The sequence below is a fragment of the Cornus florida genome, unplaced genomic scaffold (assembly GCF_030987335.1).
Source record: "Cornus florida cultivar Cherokee Brave unplaced genomic scaffold, ASM3098733v1 CherokeeBrave_3.0.0_Hap2_Chr06, whole genome shotgun sequence".
Taxonomy (NCBI): Eukaryota; Viridiplantae; Streptophyta; class Magnoliopsida; order Cornales; family Cornaceae; genus Cornus; species Cornus florida.
In genome coordinates, this window is record NW_026775576.1 from 99091843 (window position 1) to 99115702 (window position 23860).

Here is a 23860-nt window from a genome sequence, read left to right on the forward strand (position 1 = left end):
CCCCTTTTAATACGGAGGACAACAATTATGAGCTTCATTCAGCTCGGGCCCTTATAGTACGGGGCACTTTTATATCAATCCCTTATAATACGGGGATGGTAATTACGAGCTTCATTCAACTCGCCCTTTAAAAAGAAATATATATTTTACGAGCTTCACTCAGCTCACCCTTTAAAAAGGGAAGTATATTTTACAAGTTGATTTCGACCCCTTTTAATACGGAAGACAACAATTACGAGCTTCATTCAGCTCGGGCCTTTATAGTACGGGACGTTTTTATATCAATCCCTTATAATACGGGGAATGGCAGTTACGAGCTTCATGAACTTATCATTTTAATATGGGAGGTTCATCCTCGTGAGTAACTGATTTTTCAGAGTTTCGTGAGCTCGTGTCTTTAATAAGAGAGGTTAACTTTTTGCCCCCATTCCCAAGCTTGCCTCTCACGCACAAGGAACACTAATGTTCTCTTTCTATTTGCAAAGTTAGCAAAGCAAAAATAAAAGGACAGATGTACAGTTTGAACGGATAATATATATACATATTTATATATATATCAGAATTGGTACAATTAAGGCAAAAACTTATCATTAAGCATCATAGGACCAAAATCATCAATGGAGCTAACTATTGTTCTCTAGAATAAGAAACTTTTTTTTTTTTTTTTAAACCCTGTGAACAGTGCCCGCGGTACTATTCCCGCGGGTACTCACAAAATATTTTATTTTTTATTTTTTACACCCTGTGAACAGTTCCCGCGAGTACTATTCATGTGAATAGTACTCACAGTTTTTTTTTTTTTTTTTTTTTTTTTTGTGAACAGTCTCCGCAAAGCGTAGTATTGTATCGAAGGGTCCCTAGGTGAACTACATCATTATGTAGGTGAACAATATTTTACAGACAATTGGAAACACATAAAAAATTGTTTCTCTTTAAATCATGTGAGGAAGTATACACATATATTTTGATATACGCGTAATGCATGAAACTTACCTGATTAACAGCGATGATGAAACAACTGCTAGCGGTCGGGCGGGGCTTTCTAGCAATTTTACCGGATTGAGCAACTGTATGCAATCTATGAATTGTTCTCTTTCTTTTAGAGAAAGCGAGATTGTAAAGGGACTGATTGCTTTTAAGTTTTGTCGTAGATTTCCCTTGTACGAACCATGATTTGTTGGGACTAATATACGTTTTCACAGACAGCGCTAACTGTTGATGCCAAAAATCTACACGCTCCGGAGTCGATGACGATTCCTGTAAAACAAGAGAAGTGATGATCGGCGTGGTGCCTGCCGGGTGCACTCCGACGGTCAAGTTAGTACTTGACGATCTAATATCCGATAAGGATTACATATAAAATTTATGGCGTACCTTTTTAGGTTGACTGATCATTTCTTTTATAGAAGCATTAATGGTAGTAGTTGTTGAAGCGAGATTCTCCCTGATCCAAGATGATATCGTTCCCTTCTTACAGGAATGGTAACTCTGGTTACATATGGTAACCAGATATTTTTTATGATTCCATAGAGATTTTGGGTAAGATAAATCCCTTACCCTTATCTTATTTCTCTTTTGACTTTGAGTTGCCTATTATTTTTATCCTTATCACAAATAATGCTAATCTCACCGTACACATTTTTTTTTTTTTTTTCATAAGAACTAAAATTATCAATTCTCACTTTATCACCATCAATCAAAACTCACTTTTTTTTTTTTTTTTTCAAGTCCCACCATTACAATAATATCATCCCTTTATCATAATAGAAATACACCCAACATTAGTAAGCATGGTGGGCATTACTTTCTTATATTTGGTATGCATTACTCCTAAAAGAAAAATCTTTAGGCATTTATTTCATTTATTGAGGATTGAGAAGTCATTATTAAAAAGAAAACAGAAAAAGAAAAAAAAGCAAAAGAAGAAAGTTGAGAGCCCATGTTCAGCTCATGTTCAGCTGGCTAACCAAAGAAAGCAATCAAATCCCATACTTGAATTGCAACCTCAAAGCCAAATATGACCAGACATTAGTATCAGTCCATTATGTACAATGTTTATTTCTTTAGAACTCCATCAAAACTTACCATGCGCACACTGAAATTTCAGTGTTAGTTAAACTCGAAATTCAGCAGAGTTAGTTATAAGCTTACTCAAATTTGACCAGGTTACAAGCTCAACTTCGTCTTAACTAGCAATTCTCAATATTGGTTTGTGCAACTCTATTCAAGCTTCAGTTTCTTTGTCTAACCAAATTTTGATTATGAGAAATGATGAATTCGGATTCCTAATCTAATGCTTCAACACACAAACACCTGTTGCAAAAATTAGCAGAAAAAGAGATAAGAATACAAACAAGAACACATGTATTTAAGTAATTCAGCCAAAACATGGATTACGTCTACGGAGTCAGGCATTTCAGTATGATGAAGTGCAAAATGAAATTACAGAGTTCATAATAAATAACCACTGCCCCAGTATACTCCTATAGAATTATGGCAACATAAAAAGTGTGAAAAATACAATAATATCCCCCAAAAAATTCAAGTCGGCACATAAAGTTGGGCTAAGGTGTACAATACTCCACACTTTCTGTCAAAGCAAACACGCACACACAAAACAGCCTTATTTTGAAACATAGAATGTGGCTGATAAAAAGAGCATTTATCAAAGATTAAACACATGCACAAGGCAAAGGGGTCATATACAAAAAATGTTTCTCTTGGATGTGTTGCAGCTGAAAGACTTGTATAAATTAATTAATTAAACAACTTAAACAGTGGCGTTTTGGAGACGAAATTGTTTCTTAACTAGCTTACTTTCTTTTCTTTTTTTCTTTCCTTCCAACCACTGTATAGACATAACAGGACAACTAAAATAAAAACACGAAGAACAGAGACTTACATGACAAATCAGAGAACATTATCTCAGAAACTATGCAGTTGGGTGAGCATTGAAACAAGTTCATCACTGGATGGTCGATCCACAGGCAAATCAGATAGGCATGTGACAACAATTCTCACTGCCATCAGCATCTCATCTTCTTCTACTTCTTCCCCAAAGATACTTCTATCTAATGCTTCTCGAGCCTCCCCTTCTTGTTGCAAATGCTAAAGCCACCGTCCCAAACTTCCCCCAGTGACTGCTCCCTCAAAGAATGGATCCATTGGGTCTCTACCAGTTAACAGAACACCCAATATAACACCAAAGTTGAAGCTGTCACTCTTATCGGTATACCTATTGTGATCAAACAAATAATCAATTACAATAAGACAATCAACAAAAACATTTTAAGTTTAGAAGTTACATTATTAAAGATACAAAGATAAACATCAGTAAATGCCACATTATTAAAGTAACAAATTAAGATACGCATGGTATACACAATTACAAGCTAATGCTTACAAGTTACAACCCCTTCCAAATAACTGCTGCTCATTAATTTACACAAGTAAAATCAGTATAAAAATTTTTTGGAGAAAACATAATTGTCTTGCTGGCAAGCTTCAATTAACAAGAAGTAACTTTCACATCTATTAGTGATTCGCGCACATGATTCTTCATATTCACTTTCAATTGATTGCTAATCAGCCATCAAGCGAAAACCAAATATTCTGAATGAAGCACCTATACAAAACCAAATATTTTGACGAAGTACGTTGATCAAACAATCAGCAAGTTCTTTATTTAATTGATTAAAATTAGTTTCATTGGTATATATGTCCACTTCAAAGGTCACCTTTATAATGGATAATTAATGTAAGTTAAAGGAGCATATATAATGTTAAATATATACTTTTGTCCCTTTACTGGAGATAGGGAATTCATGGCAATGTACTAAAGTACATTGGCTAAAGTTATGAAGCTGACTTAGCTAAATTTTCAAGATCAGCTGATTTTCTAAGTATGGAGCATTTCATTGAGAAGATGCTACATTACATGGTCCAGGTTTTATTCATACTGGAAATTACTCATCTTGCTTATACATGCATTTGAATGTTAGCAATTCCAAGTTAAGTCAAGCCATATTGAAAATACTTCAGAAACTTTTTCTTATCCTTTTGCTTCATACAAAATATCCCCTCGTTCTTCCGGTACTTCCACTTCCACTTCTTCTTCTTCAATTTCTTTTTATTCTTCCTTCATGATGGCGGAATTCAAATCCCATGCCTTATTATCAAGTTGTTCCACAAGGCATGGAATTTAGGGGGCGGCATATGTTTACACCATAAATATTTTCTGGCTGGAAAGGTTTGTCGTAGCCAATCCCATTGGAAAGGTGATATGCAAAAGCGCAATCATGAAGCAACATGTGGCTTCATCAAATGAAGCCATTTGGTACAAGATCTGCAGTTGGAAAGACGTTGACTTTCCAAGGGGACATGTGGCAAACATCTGGAAAGCCTTGTATACCTTTGACCTAGTCATCAAGAATGATAACTCCCCCACTCCTATAATATCTCCTAATTTGTAGGAGTCACTCCAAGAATAAGGCAACCACTTGCCTTATTTAGGTGAAGAGATTGCTAAAAATCAGCAAAGTGGGCTAAAAATCAGTAAAGTGGGCTAAAAACATAATTCATTTACCAAAGAAAGATGAAGAAAATGTGGGACACGTGTCATGATCTGGACCTTCCAGATAGAATTTCTCAACTGCTGGAACTACTGCCTTTTTATCTGGGCAGTTACAAAATGTAGGATAAGGCCTACAAACATGCATTCAACCGCCAAAGTCTACTATCTATTAGTTATAAATCATGTGAGAACATGTTCTTACATGTGTCAACACTATGAGAAGATGAGGAAAATGTGGGACACATGGCATGATCTGGACCTTCCAGATATAATTTCTCAACTGCTGGAACTGCTGCCTTTCCATCTGGGCAGTTACAAAATGTGGGATAAGGTCTACAAACATGCATTCAACTGCCAAAGTCCACTATTTATCAGTTATAAATCATGGGAGAACATGTTCTTACATATGTCAACACTATAAGAAGACTAAGGAAGACATGGTACACGTGGCAAGATCCGGACCTTCCAGGTGGAAGTTCTCAACTCCTGCTGTAACTGCTACCTTTCCATCTGGGTAGTTCCAGAACATGGGAGAAGGCTTGCAAGCATGTATTCAACCACCAAGTCCACCATCTATCAGTTATAAGTCATGGGAGAATATGGTTTTACACTTGGCAACATTTAAAGAAAGTTGAAAGATCATGGGACACATGGCAGTCCGAGATTTGGTCACGTGGAAGTTGCTGAAGCTGTCACATCAAGCTGCTACATACATGGAAAGCTCTATAAATAGAGCACTTATACTTCACTTGCAAACCCTGTTCAAATCACACAGCCCAACAACACTTCAATTTCTTTACATTTATGTATCTTTACATTCATGTAATGCAGTTTTAATATATTTAATTCAAGTCATGCACTTATTATTCTTACTTTCCAGCACTTTACTTTGAAGTTCTGCACTTTCAATACCGCTTTCCTTTCCACTAGGCATAAATCAATTCAAAAGTTCTTTTTCAAAGCAAAAAGAACCTTCGAAGGTGGTAATTCTAGTCCTTCGTACAATCCCCTGATCCCTATAATCTCCTACTAGATAGTTGTTCGGATATCCACTTTGGAACGACACCAGTTCCTAACACGTCCAACATTCACCCTCCTTTCCGCATACCTGAAAAGTGAAACCTCAATTTTTAGAAGCCAAACATATACCATGTTCAAATCCTTTCACATTCTACTTGGATATTTATATCTGTCATATATTCAACTATCTCGTAACAATTAGGTATTGTATTCAAAGCGGTCCTTACAGTTGACTCGCACAGGATATTTTGTAAGAGGTTGGTAATGCCAATTCCTAATTTTAGTTGGTATTTAGTACTCAGAAGACGTAGCAATCCTAGCCATATCTTCTGGGATGATTTAGAACCCAACAAAGAAAGGAAATTTCCCCGAATTGGAATAGCATTTCCAACGGAGGGATTAACATAACAACGTCTCCAAGTAATAGAGGCGGACAAGTTGCGTTTTATGTGTTGCCTATTTGAAGAAACTTACTCTATCTAAGTAAACTGAAAGAAAATTAAGTCCTAAATTTTATTTTTTTGGACATGTCCTCTTTTTACAATTTATTTCCAAATCAGTTTAAATTTATTTTATTTTCCAATAAATGGCTGCTGACTTTCCTTTTTTATTCTTTCGGTCTCTCCTCTTTCTCTGTGTTCCTCTCTCTAACTTGTCATGCCGTCCAAGCCACCAGAGAAAGAGGAAGAAGAGACCAAGCTGCGCTGATTGTATTAGTTGTTGATTGTTAATTTGATGAGTTGGGGGTTGTGAGCAAGAAAGTATAGATGGGTGTTACCAGAAAAGTATATCAGTTTACTTGCTTGTCTACTCTTCTTCCCCTGATGCAGCAGCTCTTATAGTTGGAGATTAGTCCATGTTTGGCAATTGGCTTTAACAAATTCCACCATAGTTTTTTGTTTTATGTGCAACTTTAAAGCAAAGAAAATGAAATATTGAGTTTGATTTGATCTGAGAGAGAGGTGAATTTTCATCTTTTAGGGTTTGGATCGTTGCCGGTTGAACAGACCGGCGAATCGGCTGCCGCGGCGACGGCGGCGTCTGATTCTCAGAGATCAATTCCGACGCCGTTCCTCACCAAAACCCATCAACTAGTAAAGGATTCGTCCATCGTCGACTTGATCTCTTGGAACGAAGAGGAACCACCTTCATCGTCTGGCGACTAGCTAAATTTGCTTCGTTCGACAGCTAAACACTCACGTACGAACCTACAATTCATACAAGTTTGATATGTATACTCTTTTTGATTAATTTGTTGTTTTTATTTTGGGTTTGAATTTTTAGGGATTTAAAAAGGTCGTGCCTGATCGGTGGGATTTGCCAGGTCCAAATCGGCATGAGAGTTTAGAGAGAGAAACATAGACATGAGAAGAGAGGAGAGACCCGGAAGAAACCCAAAAAAAATTAAAAAAATCAGCAGCCAATACAACTTCAATTCTTATATTTGAAGATGATTGGTACTTTAATAGTTAAGTCAGCTTTTATGGCAGAAATTCTTATGCTTCGTGGAAGTATTAAGATGTTGATTAACTGGGGCTTCTCCAGTGTGATTGTTGAGAGAGATTGTCGAGAGAGATTGTCAAGTAGCCATGGCTCTTGTCCCAAATGATACTCTCTCAATTACAGTTTTAGATGATATTTTTGCTTTACTTCAGTTGGGCAATGGTGATTTTCTTTTGTCTTGGGCTAATCGAGATTGTAACTATGTTGCTCACCATCCAACGAAGATGGCTCTCAGTTGTAAAAGAGTGGATAGTGATTGGAATGTGTGGCCTTCAGGGCTACTCAATCTCATTGCTGTTGACCTTCTTTCAGTTTCTCTATAAAATGTTCTTCCGTTGCTCACCAATGGTGATTTTCTTTTGTCTTGGGCTAATCGAGATTGTAACTATATTGCTCAGGATAGTGATTGGAATGTGTGACCTTCAGGTCTACTCAATCTCATTGTTGTTGACCTTCTTTCAGTTTCTCTATAAAATGTTCTTCCGTTGTTTGTTAAACAAAAAAAAAATAGTAAGAGTAACATTGAAAAATAAAATAATTTTGAACTGATGTGGAAATAAATTGTAACGGTAAGACTTATTTGTCTAGTCAAAATTTTTTAGGACTTGATTGTTTTTGGGCTTAAAAAATAGGACTACTAAGGAATTTCTCTCAAAAAAAAAAAAAAATTTATAGATGTCTGGAACCGGCAAATCACAGGCAATTTTGATTTACTATTCAACCTTTATCTTTAATAGGTCCTGGGCTTCTCTACTGGACACACACACACACACACACACACGTGTGCAAGCAGAGACGATTAATCTGATACTAATTATATGTGTTTATTGAATTTAACCTGAGTCTCATATTCAAACTTACCCATTCACCAGCACACCTTTATTGATACAGTTATTGCAATTACATTATTGATTACGAACCCGTAAACTTTTTACTTTTTACCCTTCAAATGCCGGTGCATTTGTTCGAAAATATTTTTCAACTCTTGAGCTTTTTCATGCATCTTGTCATGAAATTTGTTCAACATGTCATCTGATTTCTCGAGAAGCTTAAGAAGATGAATCATTTCAGCAGTTTCATCCGCAGACTCCAGCGCTTTCCTGGTCGATTCATGCAAGCGTTTGCTAATGCTAGGAGCACGTTCCCTGAGTTTGATAAACGCTTCCTCTTCTATTAATGGGCATTCGCAACTCATGGCAGCTGAAAACAAAAGAAACATGCACAAGAATATTTAAAATTAATAATAAGAATCTTCTGACTCTGGCCTAGTTAGTTGAGGGAGGTGAAAAAGAAAAAGAAAAAGAAAATTGAGTGACCAACTTTTCGAGTCGATGTGCTGTGTTCCGTGTTCCACTCCTCCTCTCCCTCCTTTGGCAAGACAAAAAAATAAGGATTAATTACGATGAGAACTATATACAAGTTGAGTCTTTTTTGAAAGATGATACCCTTCATCAAAAATTGGATCCAACCAAACTCTTAAAAGATGTGAAAAGTCAAGATTGTCCTTCAATATTCTATTAATTTAAATTAAAAAATAATTAGAACTCCTAAATGACATTTTTACCCTTGGTATGTCATTAATTAGTATTGTCGCTACTCTCTCTAACCTCTCACCTTCTCCATCAAAAACCCTAGACACCACCACACTTCCACAATCACAACCGAAAAAATAGATTAACTAGCAACCATACCTCTCAAAACCTAACCCTAACAAACCGACCACCACAACAGAAATAGAGCAATGACCTCTCAAATCCTAACCCTAAGAGCATCTCCAACCCACCTGCCATATGACCTGCCAATTCAAAATATAGCAGGTGAGTTAAAATTGTGGTCTCCAATGGCATGCTATATTATCTGTCAAAATTTGACTTTGCATTTTTAGTGCCAAATCTAGCAAAACAAATGGCAATAGCTATTTCTATATTTTGTGTCAAATTTACCAAAAATATATGGGTTTTGAACTTTTGATTACAAAACCATAATTACAGTTGCAGAGATATATATGCATACACAAAATCAAGAATTCCAGACCTCGATTAGTTGATTTAGAAAAAAATTAAAACAAAACCCATACATACAAGTTAGCAGTTGCAGAGAGAGAGAGGGAGGCAAGCTTAAAAGTTGAGAGACGGCGGCTGAAGCTTGCGAACGGCGAACCCGAACTAGAACAGCGGGCGATGGAAACTGAAAGATATGGGTTTTGATTTTTTTGAACAATCTGAAATCATATGCCGATATGGGTTTTGATATAGGTAATAGGTTTTGAACTTTTGATTCTTACAGACAGATAGATAAACTGAAATATATGGGTTTTGAACTTCTAATTCTTGTAGATTTTGTAGCTTGTAGTTGGAGAGAGAGAGAGGGGGCAAGTTCTCAGAGTTGAGAACGAAAATAGAGATGGAGGCGATTGGGGAGGCTGAAATGATTTTTCCTAAAAATATACTCCGTATATGGCGATTTAGGAGGCAGAAATGATTTGCCCTATATATATATATATATATATATATATATATATATATATATATATATATATATATATATAAAATCAAATATATATAATATATAAATTTTCGAAAAAGAAAAAAAAATTATATAAAAAAATTTAAATAATAATATAATCAAATATATAAATTTATACATATATATACATATATATATATATATATTTGGGTCTTTTTTGACGAGATATTTTAGATTTTTGATTCTTTTTAATTAAGTTTAATTTTAGTTTCCTTCTAATGTTTACAAATTGACTTGGAATGTGTCTAATATTAACATTACTAATGCAAATATGAATTGTGGGAATGGTAGTTGAAAAAGAACGGTGATTGTATCAAAAAATAGCATTTTACATAAAATGTATCATTGGAGCAGAATTGTTAAAATGTAGCATTTTGACACTGTAATACTGTCAAAATATATATTTGGCATCCAATTTAGCATTTTACCATTAGAGTTGCTCTAACAAACCCACCACCACCACAGAAAAAACAGAGCAATGAAGAACATGGCCTTTCAAATCTAACCTTAACAAACCCACCACCATCACAATAGAAAAAATAAACCAACGAACAACTATAACCTCTCAAACCTAGCCTAACCCTAACAAACCCAACCTACGCCCCTTCCCTCAAACCCATCACCAAATCCCTAAATCTTTCCACCCCTAAATCCCACATCACTGTTGCCGCCGTCACCACAAAAATAAAAATCGTCGTCGTTGAACCTCCGGATCTGGCCGCCGAATCGTGTGGGGAATTTGGACGTATCAAATTGGGCGGTGTCATTGCCGAAAAGGGAGATAAGGCCCATCCATGTAATGAATAAGTACTTCTTAATTTGGATCATTCTCGTGCTTAAGGTGAAGGTTGTGGTGGTGTCGACGCTGCCTCCGCTTCCACCTCTACCTCCGCCGCGGCCACCGTCGAAGTCATGCTAGGATCATAGAGGTATATAGATACATATATGTATATGTATATCTATATTGAAGATTTAGGTGTTTGAAATTGATGGTGTATGTGTGCGCGCGCGCGCGCAGGGGCACAGCCCCTAGGTCTTTTTCAAGCTTACAAACAAATTAGAAAAAGACCGGGTTATCCCATAGGGAGCTCCGCCCCTGTATGTGTGTTTGTGTGTGTGAATGTAGGTTGAAGATCTGAATTTTGAATAGTGAAGTGGTGGTGATGGTGGATGAGACATTCACTGCAATAGAGGTTGATGAAGACGATAGATTTGTATATCCAAAACATGTAATGAGCAGTATTAGGGAGAAAGAAATTTTTGGGTTTGAATTTATTTTTATTTAAAAATAATAAAAAATATATACAAGGTTAGAATGGTAATTTTATTATTTAAATTGATTAATTGTTAAGTTAATGGGCAACAATGTTAATTCCTTAAAATGAGTTTTTTAAAAAAAATTACCCTGTAAGCTTGACCAATATTATGCGAGCTTCGATTAGAGTTAAGTGGAATCAACTAGAAAAGAAAGGAAAGAGAAAAATTTTAAACTTTTTTGGAGTTTGGATAGAAGGAAAAAGAAAAGAAAGAGAAAATTTAGTTTCCCGCATCGGTCTATTTGTCCCCAAAAATTTTCACGCACAAAACAAGCGAAAATAGTATTTTCCCGTGAATGGAGTCCCTTTTATTTGACTTTCCTATTTAATCCAACTAACTTGTTTATATTTGTTGTTGGGTAATCCTCCCTTTTGTGACTTTGTGAGTTTTCAACAACTATTTTTATGAAGCAATAATTTTTTTTTCTTTAAATAAAATTGGATAGGTGCATCTTTTTTAGTATAATCCACGTATGTAATGCGAAGGTTCAAAAATAAAAGAAAAAAAATATTAATATTTAATTGAGCCTCCTCTGCTCTCTAATTATGTGTAATCCAACCTTTAAAAATTAGTTTGCCTTATTTTATTATAATTTTTTTTTCTCATCTATAGAACAATATTTATTTTTTAAATTCTAACTGATATAAAAGTAATTTTGGTAAGTAGAATTTTTTTTTTTTTTCACTTTCATCCTACCCAAATTAATAAAATCATATTTTATCATAACTTTTTTTTTTTTTGATAAGTAAATATTTTATCATAACTTTCTCGAAAGACTTTAATAGTAACCAAATTCATGGTAAAATAGATCTTGCTTCTAAATAGAATTTTTTATTTTTTTTAATTATCTGTTCTATGTTGCAATTCTAGCTACTCATAATCCAGTATGGATATATATATATATATATGGTAAAATATTTAATTTTTCTCCCAAATAGTAGTCTCTAATTATTTTTTTTTAATTTGTTTATCTTAAACTAATAATTAGTTTTACCTAGAAAATATTATGAAGCCTTATTCTAAATATAAATAATAAAAATAAATATAAACAATTATATATTTGAATTTAATAATTTATCATTTTAATTCATAAGGGTAGTTTCGGTATGCATAATCACTTTCTTTTCACTCTCATACTATCCAAACAAACAAACTAATATTTTTTTACAATTTTCTTAGATAAATTTTCATACTAACCAAATGCGTACTAAAAAATCTTTTTTCTTTTCATTCACTTCACTTTTCTTTCACTTTCTATTTCTTTTCTTTTCTAACTTATTCTCATCTAACCAAACGGAGCCTAACTGTGAGACGTGGCAGGGTGATAGTCGGGGTGTCTTTGTTTAATAAAGACTTAACTTATGTACAGATGTCATTATGATAAACTTTAGGGAGAATCATTATAATTAACCTAAAAAATAAAATAAACAAAATTTAACTGACTAAATGGGTAGTGGTGACCCACTTATAAGTCGATAAAATTGACAGGATGTTCTAGAGGATTAAAATATTAAAATTTGCACTATGTGGTTGTTTAGATGCACGTGTTAAAAAATTAAAATACTCCATTTTAAATGTCAAAATTTAGGATATTGATTTTAATTTTTTATTACTAATTTATTACATTTACATGAATGAATTTTCAAATTTATCATTTTTGTTTGAGTTGGTAGAGTCCACGATTTTTTTTAACTTTTGCAATAAGGGTAAACAATGAAAAGGTTAGAAAATATTGAACATTAATGTTTAAAATTGGACAAACTATTGCATGACACCTACAAAAAAAAAAAAAAAAAAAAAAAAAAAAAAAAAAAAAAAAGAAGAAGAAGAAGAAGAAGAAGAAGAAGACTTAAGAAAAAAAAAAAAAAAACAGAAAGAAGAAGAAGAAGAAGACTATTAATTGAAGTTACATTTCAGTGAGGCTTTGTTTAGTTAGATGGAATCAATTAAAAAAGAAATGAAAGAGAAAATTTTAAATTTTTTTGTTATTTGGATAGAAGAAAAGAGGACGTACGCCACTATTTTTTCCCAAACTTTTCCAACAAAAAGAAGCAAAAATAATATTTTTACGTGAAAGGAGTTCATTTTTATTGGATGTACCTATTTTATCCAAAAATTTAATAGTACAAAATAAATTGTCAAAAGAGAGGTAACTTGTTTAGTGATTCCTTTAACTAAAAAAAAAAAATTTTGTTTAGTGATTTCTTTCTTTGTTTTTTAGTGGGTTTCTTTGGGTGCGTGAGCCATGTGAGGCTCATCTAACTTTATTTTTTTGTTATTATTTTTTTGATCTAATAATTGATAATAATATACTTGGCAACAATAATATATAATTTTACCAAGAAAAAAAAAACATATAATCAATTTTTAAATTTTTTAAAGTTTAGTTTCTCTTAAATTAATAATTACTTCTATCTAAAAAAAAAATTATGAAGCCTTATTTTAAATATAAATAATTAAGATAAATACTAAATAATTATATAATTAAATTTAATAATCCATCATTTTACTATTTCTTTACTAAAAATGGTTATCATCACACATAAATTTGTTTATTTTTTTGCATTTGACATCATAAGGGTAGTTTTGGTATGTACAATCACCTTTTTTTTTTCTTTTTTTTTCTTTTTTTTTTTCACTTTCATACTATCTAAACTAACTAATTAATATTGTCCAACAATTTTCTTAAATAAATTTTCATGTTAACCAAATGCCTGGTAGAAAATTACTTTTCCTTAAATTCACCTCACTTTCTTTTCAATTTCTATTTCTTTTCTTCTCTTACTTATTTCCATCTAATCAAATAGAGCCTAAAAATTTAAACTTAAAGCCCATTTGGGATTGCTTCTCTATTGCTTAAAAATACTTTTATTTAAAAAAAATTACGTTTAGATGTGTATGGTAACCATTAGAAGCTATTAAATATTTTAGTTAACTATTTTCATTAGAAAATTTTGACATTTTTATTTTTTATAAAGACAATTACACTCTTTCATTAATAAAATTACTATTATCAAATATGATAACATCTTATTAAATAATATTATTGTAAAACAAATATTCTTACCAAATAAATAAATAATAATAATTTAATTGTAAAAAATACCAAACAAATTTAATGTTGGGATAATTAAAAAAGAAAAAAATGATAATAGAAAATTACTTTAAAAAATCCACTTCAAGATAAGAGTCAACCCGTATCGATTGTCATTATTCATCTAAAAGCTTTCAAGATCAAAATTACTTATTAAGGGCCTGTTTGAAGCAAAATACGTTTGGTAACATACATCTACTTTGAATTTTTTTGAAAGGAAAAGAAAAAATATGTTTGGTAACAAATAAAAAATAAAATTATTTTTTTCTTATATATATATTGGGAAGGTTAAGCAAATATTATAGTCCATCCTTGATGGAAGTCAGTGAGATGGTGGTGAGGGTGGAAAGCAGTGGTGGTGTTGGAAGGCGGAAGCGGTTGTGGTGGCAAACGTTAGTGGTGTTGGTGGAAGGTGGTGGTAGAAGCAGTGGTGGTAGTGGTGGAAGGCGTCAGTAGGGTAGGGGATAGTGGTGGAAGGAAGTGGAAGTTACGGTGTTGGCGATGATGTTGGAAGGTAGTGGAGGTTAAGGCGGTGGCGGTGGTGGTGGAAGATAATGAAAGTTGAGGTGGTGAAAGATGGTAGTAGTGGAATTTGGTGGTGGAAGGTAGTGGATGCGGCGGCAGTATGGTAATTGAAGGCAACAACAATGATGGCGGTAACAGTGACGGTGGTGAAATGTGGTGGTGGTTGTGGTGGAAGTGGTGGTGGTGGTGGTGGGGGTGGTGGTGGAAAGCAATGGTAATAGTGGCGGTAATGGTGGAAGGCGATAGTGGTGGTGGCAATGGTGGTGGAAGGCAGTGATGATGGCGGTTTTTGAACTTAAAACTTAATCGTTTTTTTGGGACCATGATTTTTTTTTAAAAAAAAAAAAAAAAAATTTATTTAGAAATGGAATGGTCAATCTGTAGGTTTAGTTGTTGAATGAATTTTCATTCCAATAAAATAGTCACTCCTACTTTAAATTGAATATCAAATAAATGAATGATTGGAATGGAGGATTATAGTCCATTCCTGCACACCAAACACAGCATAATAATCTCTCTCAAACTCAAGGTGGGTTTTTTTTCTCCTAGTTGATACTCACCCCCCTCTTCCCCCTCTCAATGAATTGTTTGTTCCTAAGAAGAGTCAAACCTTAGACCTGGACGAGTTCAAATTCTTATTCACTTGAGCCAACTCCTTTGGGTTAACTCAAGATAAGTTTTTTTTCCTAGTTGATAACCCCACCCCAACCAATAAATTGTTTGCACATTAAAAGAGTTAAACCTTAGACTTGGGTAAGTTCAAGTTTATACCCACTTGAGCCAACTCATTTGAGTTTAACTCAAGGTATATAAAACTAGCTTGAGTTCGGAGATAATATCATAAAAATAGCTGACCAGAAGAGATTTGGTGTATATACCATCAGTATAAAAAGGTCAGACTTTTGTTGACAGGCATTGTTGATGTGGCGGTAAGTCAGGATGATGTGGAATTAGATCAGACCTATGAGAGCAAGTGGAAGCGCATGATCACCACTGAGGCGCGTTGGTGGAGCTTTGAAGATCCGACACTCTGAGACGCATAGAAGCACCCATGATTACCACTGGAGGCGCTTTGGCAGTTGTGTGAAGGTCCGTCACGTTAACGGATCCGTGAAGATCTGGCACGCTGATAAAAGAGGTGGTTGATAGTGATATTTGTCGACTGAAGGGAAAATAGATGATTTTATTTAGAGAACTTTGAGATGGGCTGATGGTACCATTTTCGACGGGGACAACAATGGACTAAGATTATTATTATTCGGGCCCTATTACTATGTTATAAATAATAAAAATTATATTGAATTGAATAATAAATAACACATATGGATCCTATTTATGGGTGAGATAACTGGTTATAGTGTTAAAAAAATTCTAGGTGATTGGTAAAGGGTACAATAGCATATGTATAATATAGCAATAAAAATGTGAAATTTTAAAAAAATAAAAAATCTTTACACTTCGTAAGTAGTATGGTGTCATATAATTATTTTAATATTTAAATTTCTTATAATTTTTTAAGATTTTCATTGAATCCGCGTGCATACCATTGGGATATTTGGTGAGGCCATTGGACGACTCCTCTTCTACCTTTTTACCTGCATGAAGTTTGTTGAAGTTATACTAATTAGTTTGATTGATGTAAGGAAATTTGGGCGCTCTCACCCATGAACTCCAAGTTAGACAATTAAAAACGATAAATAAATAATCAATATGTGAGGCAAGAAATTCAAAAAATGGTATCCTCTACAACAAGAACTAGTCTATGCTTTAATTAATTGTGCATTATTTCACATATATTGACAATGAAATTTACTGATCCTTCCAACTAGTTGTCAGCTTCGTTTTCCCAGCTGTTTGATGGGAAGAAGTGAATCATGCACTAAGGCCTGCCCTTCCACTGCAGTTCTGAAGTTCAAACCTCTGAGAAATTAAAATTGATATGTATATACACACAAGTAGTCTTATGATATTTACAACCAATATTGTTGGTCGATCTCATCGATCTCATGGGCGGCCGGTTGTTTAGGTTAATTAATTAATTAATTGGGTTCAAAGAAATATACTTAGCATTTACTGAAAAAAGAAAAAATATACTTGGTAAAAAAATTAACTCTAGAGAAAAACCAAATCATAATTATCGAAAAAAAAAAAAAAACCAAATATATATTTATTTATTTCTTTTTTGGGTTAATGCTAACTAAATTGCAAAGTATATTTTTTTTGAACCCAATTAATAAGATATAAATGCATACCTGGATCAGACTGATCAGCTGGACACGTTGGAGATGAGTAAGACCGCTTGAGGCTTCCAAGGTTTGGACGAGGACTTTCACCGGAACCGGCAAGACTGGACACAAAAGAAGAAGCTAGTAGTAAGAGAAAGAGGCCATGGTGGTAGTGTCGGAAGGAAGAGATGGTGGTGGCGGTGGCAATCAAGGGAAAACTGCTGTGTTTCATTCTAGCGCAAATTCAAATTGTCACACAAGTGTGTACTGGTGAGAGATGGATGATGGGAGTACCTAATATGGCCGCTTATTTAAAGCATTCACTTCAACCCATTTTGCCACAAATATTTATTTATTTTTTCCATAAAAAGATAATTCCGTACGTATGGTTTTATTTATTTATTTATAATTATTATTGTTCTTGCATGGTTTGTTTTATGTATTTATTTTTAATTATTATTGTTCTTGCATGGTTCGTTTTATTTATTTATTTTTAATTATTATTGTTTTTGTAATTTTTGTGGTGAAATATAGCAGTTTTCTTTATCATAAGAATAATTGTAGATATGGTTTTATTTATTTATTTATAATTATTATTGTTCTTGCATGGTTTGTTTTATTTATTTATTTATAATTATTATTGTTCTTGCATAGTTTGTTTTATTTATTTATTTTTAATTATTATTGTTCTTGTAATTTTTGTGGTGAAATATAGCAGTTTTCTTTATCATAATAATAATTGTAGATATGGAATCCTGAAATGTTTCATCACCGACATATTAAAACTAATACAAATAACAGTGTAACGCTACACGACAAATATTGGTTGTTTGGCCACTTTTTGACAGTATGAAAAGGTTGACTTCTGATATTACCACAGATGGAAAAATGAACGTACCAACTTTTGACACACTGTGAAAAGGTTAACTTTGGATGATGATTTTATTTTACATGTGGTTAAAAGATGCAGGGAATAAAATCATAATAGATTCAATCCACCTACAGTATTAAAAAAATATTTATATATATATATATATCTTTGACAAAATATATTAATTTTAAATTTTGATTAGAATATAATTATTCTAAAGAGGTATTCTCCCATGGTTCACTATTTATTTTTATTTTTTATTTATAAAATTGTAGGACTAGAATTTTTCTTTAACTTTAAAATTATAAATATCGAAATCTTATAGGTTTCTTGTCACATCACCTCTTATAAGTAATAGTAATAACACTACACAACAAATATTTGGTTGTTTTGGCAAAATTTTTATCGAAAATACATGTCTACATAGTTTGGGCATACACCCTCTTGAAGCTCCTCATGTGGGCTTCCCATTCTCGGGAAAATGATACTATCTGTCATGCTCATCTTGTATAAATAATTCTAGAAATTTGCATAAACATTTTTGCAAGAAATTCATATATTTAAGTGTCAAACAATATTTTCTTCAATGAGTTTGTGGTCACAGTTCACAAATTTTAAAATTTGTTTACTTATTTTTACAAGACATCCACATATTTAAGTGCCAAATAATTTTTCCTCCAATAATAGGAGACATTGCAATTCACTAATTAAATTATATGAGTTATTAATTTATATATTTATCAAATCGAGTTAAAAGAAATGAATTCCAATCACCGTAGAAGTCCCATTTTTTAAGTATAAATAGAGGCGGCTGAGTGTTACCTTAATCAAACTCACAGCCGCTGCTAAGCTTAACACGTACGCTTGAAGACACAAGAACCATCAAATTAATTCAGTACCAAAGAGATCGATCGGTTATGGATGCTCTGATTTGTTTGGAGTATGGACTAATCGATGACCTTACTTTTCCCACTCCTTGTATTCACAGAATCCCCGATGGGATTCGTGAACTGAATAAAACAGCCTACAACCCCAGCATGGTATCCATTGGTCCTCTGCACAGAGCTGAGCCGCATCTGCAAGCAATGGAGGCTGTCAAATCGAGATACATGGATCGCTTGCTTTCTCGAGCTCCATCTGAAGAGAAGCAGAAAGAATTGAAAAACTGTTGTGAGGAGGCTGTGTCAAAACGCGAAAATTGTGCTCGGAAATACTACGCAGAAGATTTCTCTGAGGCCATGCCATCGAAAAAGTTCGTAGAAATGATGCTGACTGACGGTTGCTTCATTATTGAACTCCTACTCAGGCATCACTATAACGATCCTGACCTAATTTTGCACAACAGTTTCAGGTACAATGCTGTCAGACACGATTTACTCTTATTCGAGAACCAGATTCCATTTCTTGTTCTTCAAGAATTGTTCTGGCTGATCGAGAAAGACGCTTCTGAAAGAAATGAAGAATATCCCTCCCTCACTAAATGTCTACTTTCATTCTTTGAAGATGTGATGGGCTTCCAGAAAGCGCTAACAGTTGCGAAAGAACAGACAACTGGTGGGAAATATTGTTCATTGTGTCTTTTGGACAATTCTGAAGCCGTGGCATCTCAAACAGGGACAGGGAAGGACACAAAGGAGACGAAGGATGCATCAACTACTACTTGTTGTCATATACTCCATCTGTTACACAAAAGCTACACAGCCGAAAAGGAGCATTCAACTGGCAACACAACGGGGGAGGATTTCAAATATTCTGCAGCAAAACTCAAAATGGCAGGAGTCAAGTTGGAGGCCGCAGGTAATGCGAAAACTCTATTGGACGTCAGGTTTCGTACTGATGATCGGTCTTGTGTTGGGCTGTGTAAGAGAGGTCGTTTTGAAATCCCACCTTTCTGCATTTATGACCATACAGAGCCATTCTTCAGAAACATCATTGCTTTTGAGCAAAGTTGTCCTGGTGTAGAACGTTACTTCACGTCACTTGCTCTCCTCATGGATAAACTCATCAACTCCCCAGAGGATGTTGAATTGCTTGAGGAAGCTGGTATAATACACAACCATTTGGGTTCAAGTGAAGAGGTGTCTGTTTTCTTCAACAATATTTGCAAAAATGTATCTGAAAACGATTTCTGCTTCAAAAATCAATGCATAGACGTCAACAGTTACTGCAAGCGAAGCTGGCCAAAATTCCTTGTAAAACTGAGACAGGATTATTTTAGCAATCCGTGGACAATCATATCAGTCATTGCTGCTATCATCCTCTTTGCGCTCACCTTGTTGCAGACCATCTACACCTTGCTTTCTTATTATTAATTAATTATGTATGTCGGTTGAACTGTGCAATAATGTGAAATGGTTAGTGTGTGTTCCTAGAATCTACCAATTAATGTCTCATTGGCTGGGAAATAGCATTAGAAGTTGTAAGGAAATGTATCTGAATTCCCTATGCATGTACTGTGATCATATGTAATAAGCTTCACTGTATAATTATGTCTCTTTATTGTTAGTGTTTAATTTCCCAATCAATACACCTACTATAATTAAAGTCAATTTTAATGTTGGAACTTTCTTTTTTTTTCAAATTGCAACCTTAATTTACTAATATAATTGTCACATGATGTTTGGTGTGCGATCGAAACTTAGGTTCCACATCAACAATCATGCCGCTTAGGCTTCCCATTCATTTGGCTGGTTCAGCGTCGTAATCATTTTCCTTAGCTTAAATGAGTTTTTTTGTGTTTTTATTATCCAAACCGGCCTCCAACACAAATTTCTATGAGACTGTCTCATATAGATTGCATTTTTAACCTCATTGATTATAACTCACTAATTCCATAAATGGACGTGGTTAATTCATGACAATGTCATGCAAGATTATAGTGTTGATTGATAATTTAATTCAACACTTAATTCTAAATATATTAAAATACTTATTTAATTAAATATGTTTGATAATACATATTAAATATCATTTAATAAATTAAAAATTATTTAACATAATTTTTAATTGGATCAAACAGCACTTAAATGGGAAAAAAAAATAATTAGCTATATCTAAATAAGTCCAAATGTTCATGTTCCACATAGTTTTAAACCGATCAATTAGTTTTAGTTTTAGGTCGTGATTTAATGATTCATGATCAACCTGTCAATTCATAAAAGAACCGAGTAGGTTCCATGATCAACCTGCTCTGACCCTGTTTACATTAAGCCTGTAAACGAATTACGAATCGGATTCAAACTGAATTTTGCCCAATCTGAATCTGATGATAGGTATAGATGGTCAACTCGGTGAATTATTTACGAGGGAATCCATATTTTACGAAAGTAACTAACGCCCTAGCTGATAAAGCGAAAGTAAATTACAAATTAGGTCATTAATGCGAAAGCAACAAACACCCTAGCTGATACATCAGTGCGAAAGCAATTAAGGCTATGCCCAACACTAGCTAGAGGGAATCCATATTTTACGAAAGTAACTAACGCCCTAGCTGATAAAGCGAAAGTAAATTACAAATTAGGTCATTAATGCGAAAGCAACAAACACCCAGCTGATACATCAGTGCGAAAGCAATTAAGGCTATGCCCAACACTAGCTAGAAAAGTAGACAATTTTCGTAGTGAACTATCATGTGGAGCATTTCTTGCACCACATAAACAATGTTTATTGTGATGGCTAGAAAAGTATACAATTTTGGTGACTTTTTTTTATTTTATTATTATTATTTTTTGCATTGGTAAGAAATTAACCGACTCACTTTGCTTATTTAGAAATTGAAATTTTCACCACTCACTTTAGGAGGTAGATGAAATACCACTGGGCCACAAGCCCCTTGGTTAGTATATATGATAAATATTGATGAACCATTTTACCAAACTCTTAACTCATGTGTTCATGGTCTTATGGATATGACCAATTCAACTCGTTGTCATTTGTTTGTCTATCTTTAAAGATATAACTAAGAACAAATATTTTGTGACGCACAATTTTTAAAGTGGTTAAATTTTATAGAACAGAGGGAGTATATATTACAATAATCAACTTTAGTGACAAAATAAAAATTGTCATGTTAATGAATTTGTTACAACTAAAATTTTATTGTGAGTCAAAATTTTCAAAATTGACAAGTTTATGTGACGGAGTGATTATATTTTTTTCTCAAGGCAATAAAGAATGCTTATTATTGATGACCAACAACCATATTACTTTCAAAATATGTCACATTAAAACATCTAAAATCTCAAAAAAAAAAAAAAAAATACAAATTGAAAAATAAATTAAATTATTTCAGATTCATTTGATTAATAGAAGTTCTATCAACAAGCGAGTCTTGGTTGCTTTCCATTTTAACTTATTAGTTACTACATATTTTAATAGGCCAAAAATATTTATTTTTTAAAAGATATTGAATATGTATGAACATATATTTGTTTCCTTACACTTTCCCCAAAATATATGTGTGTGTGTGTGTTACCTTACATGCAAAGGAGGAGAAGCCTTCTGCTTGAAATTGACTGTCATCTTATTAATGTGACATGTATCCTTTATAATTTAAAAAATCAAAAATCAAAAGAAGAAAATGAAATAACAAAACATTAAACTCATTTTCTACTTGTGTCAAACTCATTCCAAATTGGCTAATTCATTTTTGCCTCTGTTACATTTCAGGAGATAAATATTGTTCATATGATATGGCAATGGCATATTCATTTCCATGGTGATTGTTTCTGAGATTGTGAAGGACTAATCTGTGTTTGTATTTTGAGTATAACTACCCATCACAAATGGAAATTCCTGATCAAGGAGAGCCGAACAATCACAGCTTTTGAGCACCCTTTTGAGATGGAAAGAAAATATATTATGGTGCCTAAAACTTTATCTTCCCGAATTACATGGGCAAAGCAAAAAATAAATAAATAAAACTTTATTTGGGGAGACAAATTAATACCATGCAATTAAAACTCGAAAATTTTAAAGATAGATTGCAATATCATTTTTTATATCATAATATCCTTAGAGTGGAGTCAAATTAGTACCATGCAATTAAAACTCAAAAATTTTAAAGATCGATTGCAATATTACTTTTTAAATCATAAAATTCTTAGTGTGTGTATATATTGAGAAAAGTACAATAAAAAAAATAAAAAAATAAATAAAAATAAAAAAAGAAGAAGAAGAAAGATGCAACCTAAATTAATGAAGATGAAAAAATTGATAAAACAGAAGTGATAACTGAAATGCATTGTTAGGTAGTCAATTTTTCTTCACAAATTGTTTTACAGTAATTTTATCAAAATTCAAATTCTGAAATTTTTTTATTTGAATATTTTTATTTCAATTTCTCATAAACTTTAATAATAAACATTTATCAATAAAAGAAATAGAGAGTACTTTTGTTTAAATGTCACTTAATTTTCAATAAAAATTGTCAAGTCTCTTTAGTTTAAAACTTAAAAAGATATATTTTTTATATATTATTTTTGTTCAAACCTAAAACAAAATTCTGTCTCTATTTATATTGCATTTTAACCTCATCCATTATTACTCCTCTCTCATCATCCATTATTACTCCTCTCTCATCCCTTGAAACATGAATAGATAAGGCTAAATGACGACAGTGTCATTTAAGGCTAAATGTGAAAAATAGTGGTCAAATGGGCCTAAAATGGTACTACAACAATAAATTTAAGGATAATACGCACAAATACGTATGCAAGTTGACGGCTTTGGTTGAAGTCATTACTCGCATGATTTCTTTTTATTACTGTACTTTTTGAGCCACGTTATGATGTATTTATTTTAATAAAATCAATTGTGGAATAATAAAATCCAACCTCCATCGAATATAACTTGTTCTCCAACTTTTATACGTATTTGATAAATATTTAGGAGATAATACTATTTTTGTTTTAAAAAAAATATCTCTTTTAAAAAATTTAAAGACATTTTTAATTTTTTTTTAAAAAGAGAGTATTAATTTAACCTAAATGGCGATTGAAGGCCCATAAATAAGTAATTCAAGAGAAAGCAACTAAGGCTAAGTCCATATAGAGGTACTAAAGTAGTTGAGCTATATATATCATGTCAAACATTTCTCTATCATATCACATAGGCAACATTTATTGTCACGAGAAAACAAACAAACTCGTGACCACTTATATATGTTTCATCGACGTTGATGAATTGTCTCATACAAGACAATAATT

The 23860-nt window shown here is 33.1% G+C and overlaps 2 protein-coding genes and 1 long non-coding RNA gene across 5 annotated transcripts; 2 read left to right on the top strand and 1 right to left on the bottom strand.

Moving 5' to 3' along the window:
* The first annotated feature begins 5938 nt into the window (after window positions 1–5938).
* LOC132313275 (uncharacterized) lies at window positions 5939–7456 on the top strand. The gene is made up of 2 exons (XR_009483406.1): window positions 5939–6793; window positions 6878–7456. It is a non-coding gene; the product is annotated as an uncharacterized LOC132313275 (long non-coding RNA).
* Window positions 7457–7752: 296 nt separating this feature from the next.
* Window positions 7753–17083, bottom strand: LOC132313274 (uncharacterized). Of its 3 annotated transcripts, XM_059811972.1 has the most exons (5): window positions 16811–17083; window positions 16103–16153; window positions 8880–8891; window positions 8417–8464; window positions 7753–8296 (listed from the first exon to the last, which is right to left on the bottom strand). In XM_059811972.1, the coding sequence occupies exons 1-5, from the start codon at window positions 17013–17015 to the stop codon at window positions 8028–8030; spliced, it is 585 nt and encodes a 194-aa protein (XP_059667955.1). In that variant the 5' UTR covers window positions 17016–17083; the 3' UTR covers window positions 7753–8027. The 3 variants fall into 3 exon arrangements, with proteins under 3 accessions (XP_059667955.1, XP_059667956.1, XP_059667957.1); XM_059811973.1 differs by lacking the exon at window positions 8880–8891 and having other exon boundaries at window positions 16811–17082; XM_059811974.1 differs by lacking the exons at window positions 8417–8464; window positions 8880–8891 and having other exon boundaries at window positions 16811–17082.
* Window positions 17084–18432: 1349 nt separating this feature from the next.
* On the top strand, window positions 18433–20167 carry LOC132313277 (UPF0481 protein At3g47200-like). The gene is made up of 2 exons (XM_059811975.1): window positions 18433–18906; window positions 19000–20167. Exons 1-2 carry the CDS (start codon window positions 18572–18574, stop codon window positions 19964–19966), a joined length of 1302 nt encoding a protein of 433 aa, XP_059667958.1. The 5' UTR covers window positions 18433–18571; the 3' UTR covers window positions 19967–20167.
* Window positions 20168–23860: the final 3693 nt, after the last annotated feature.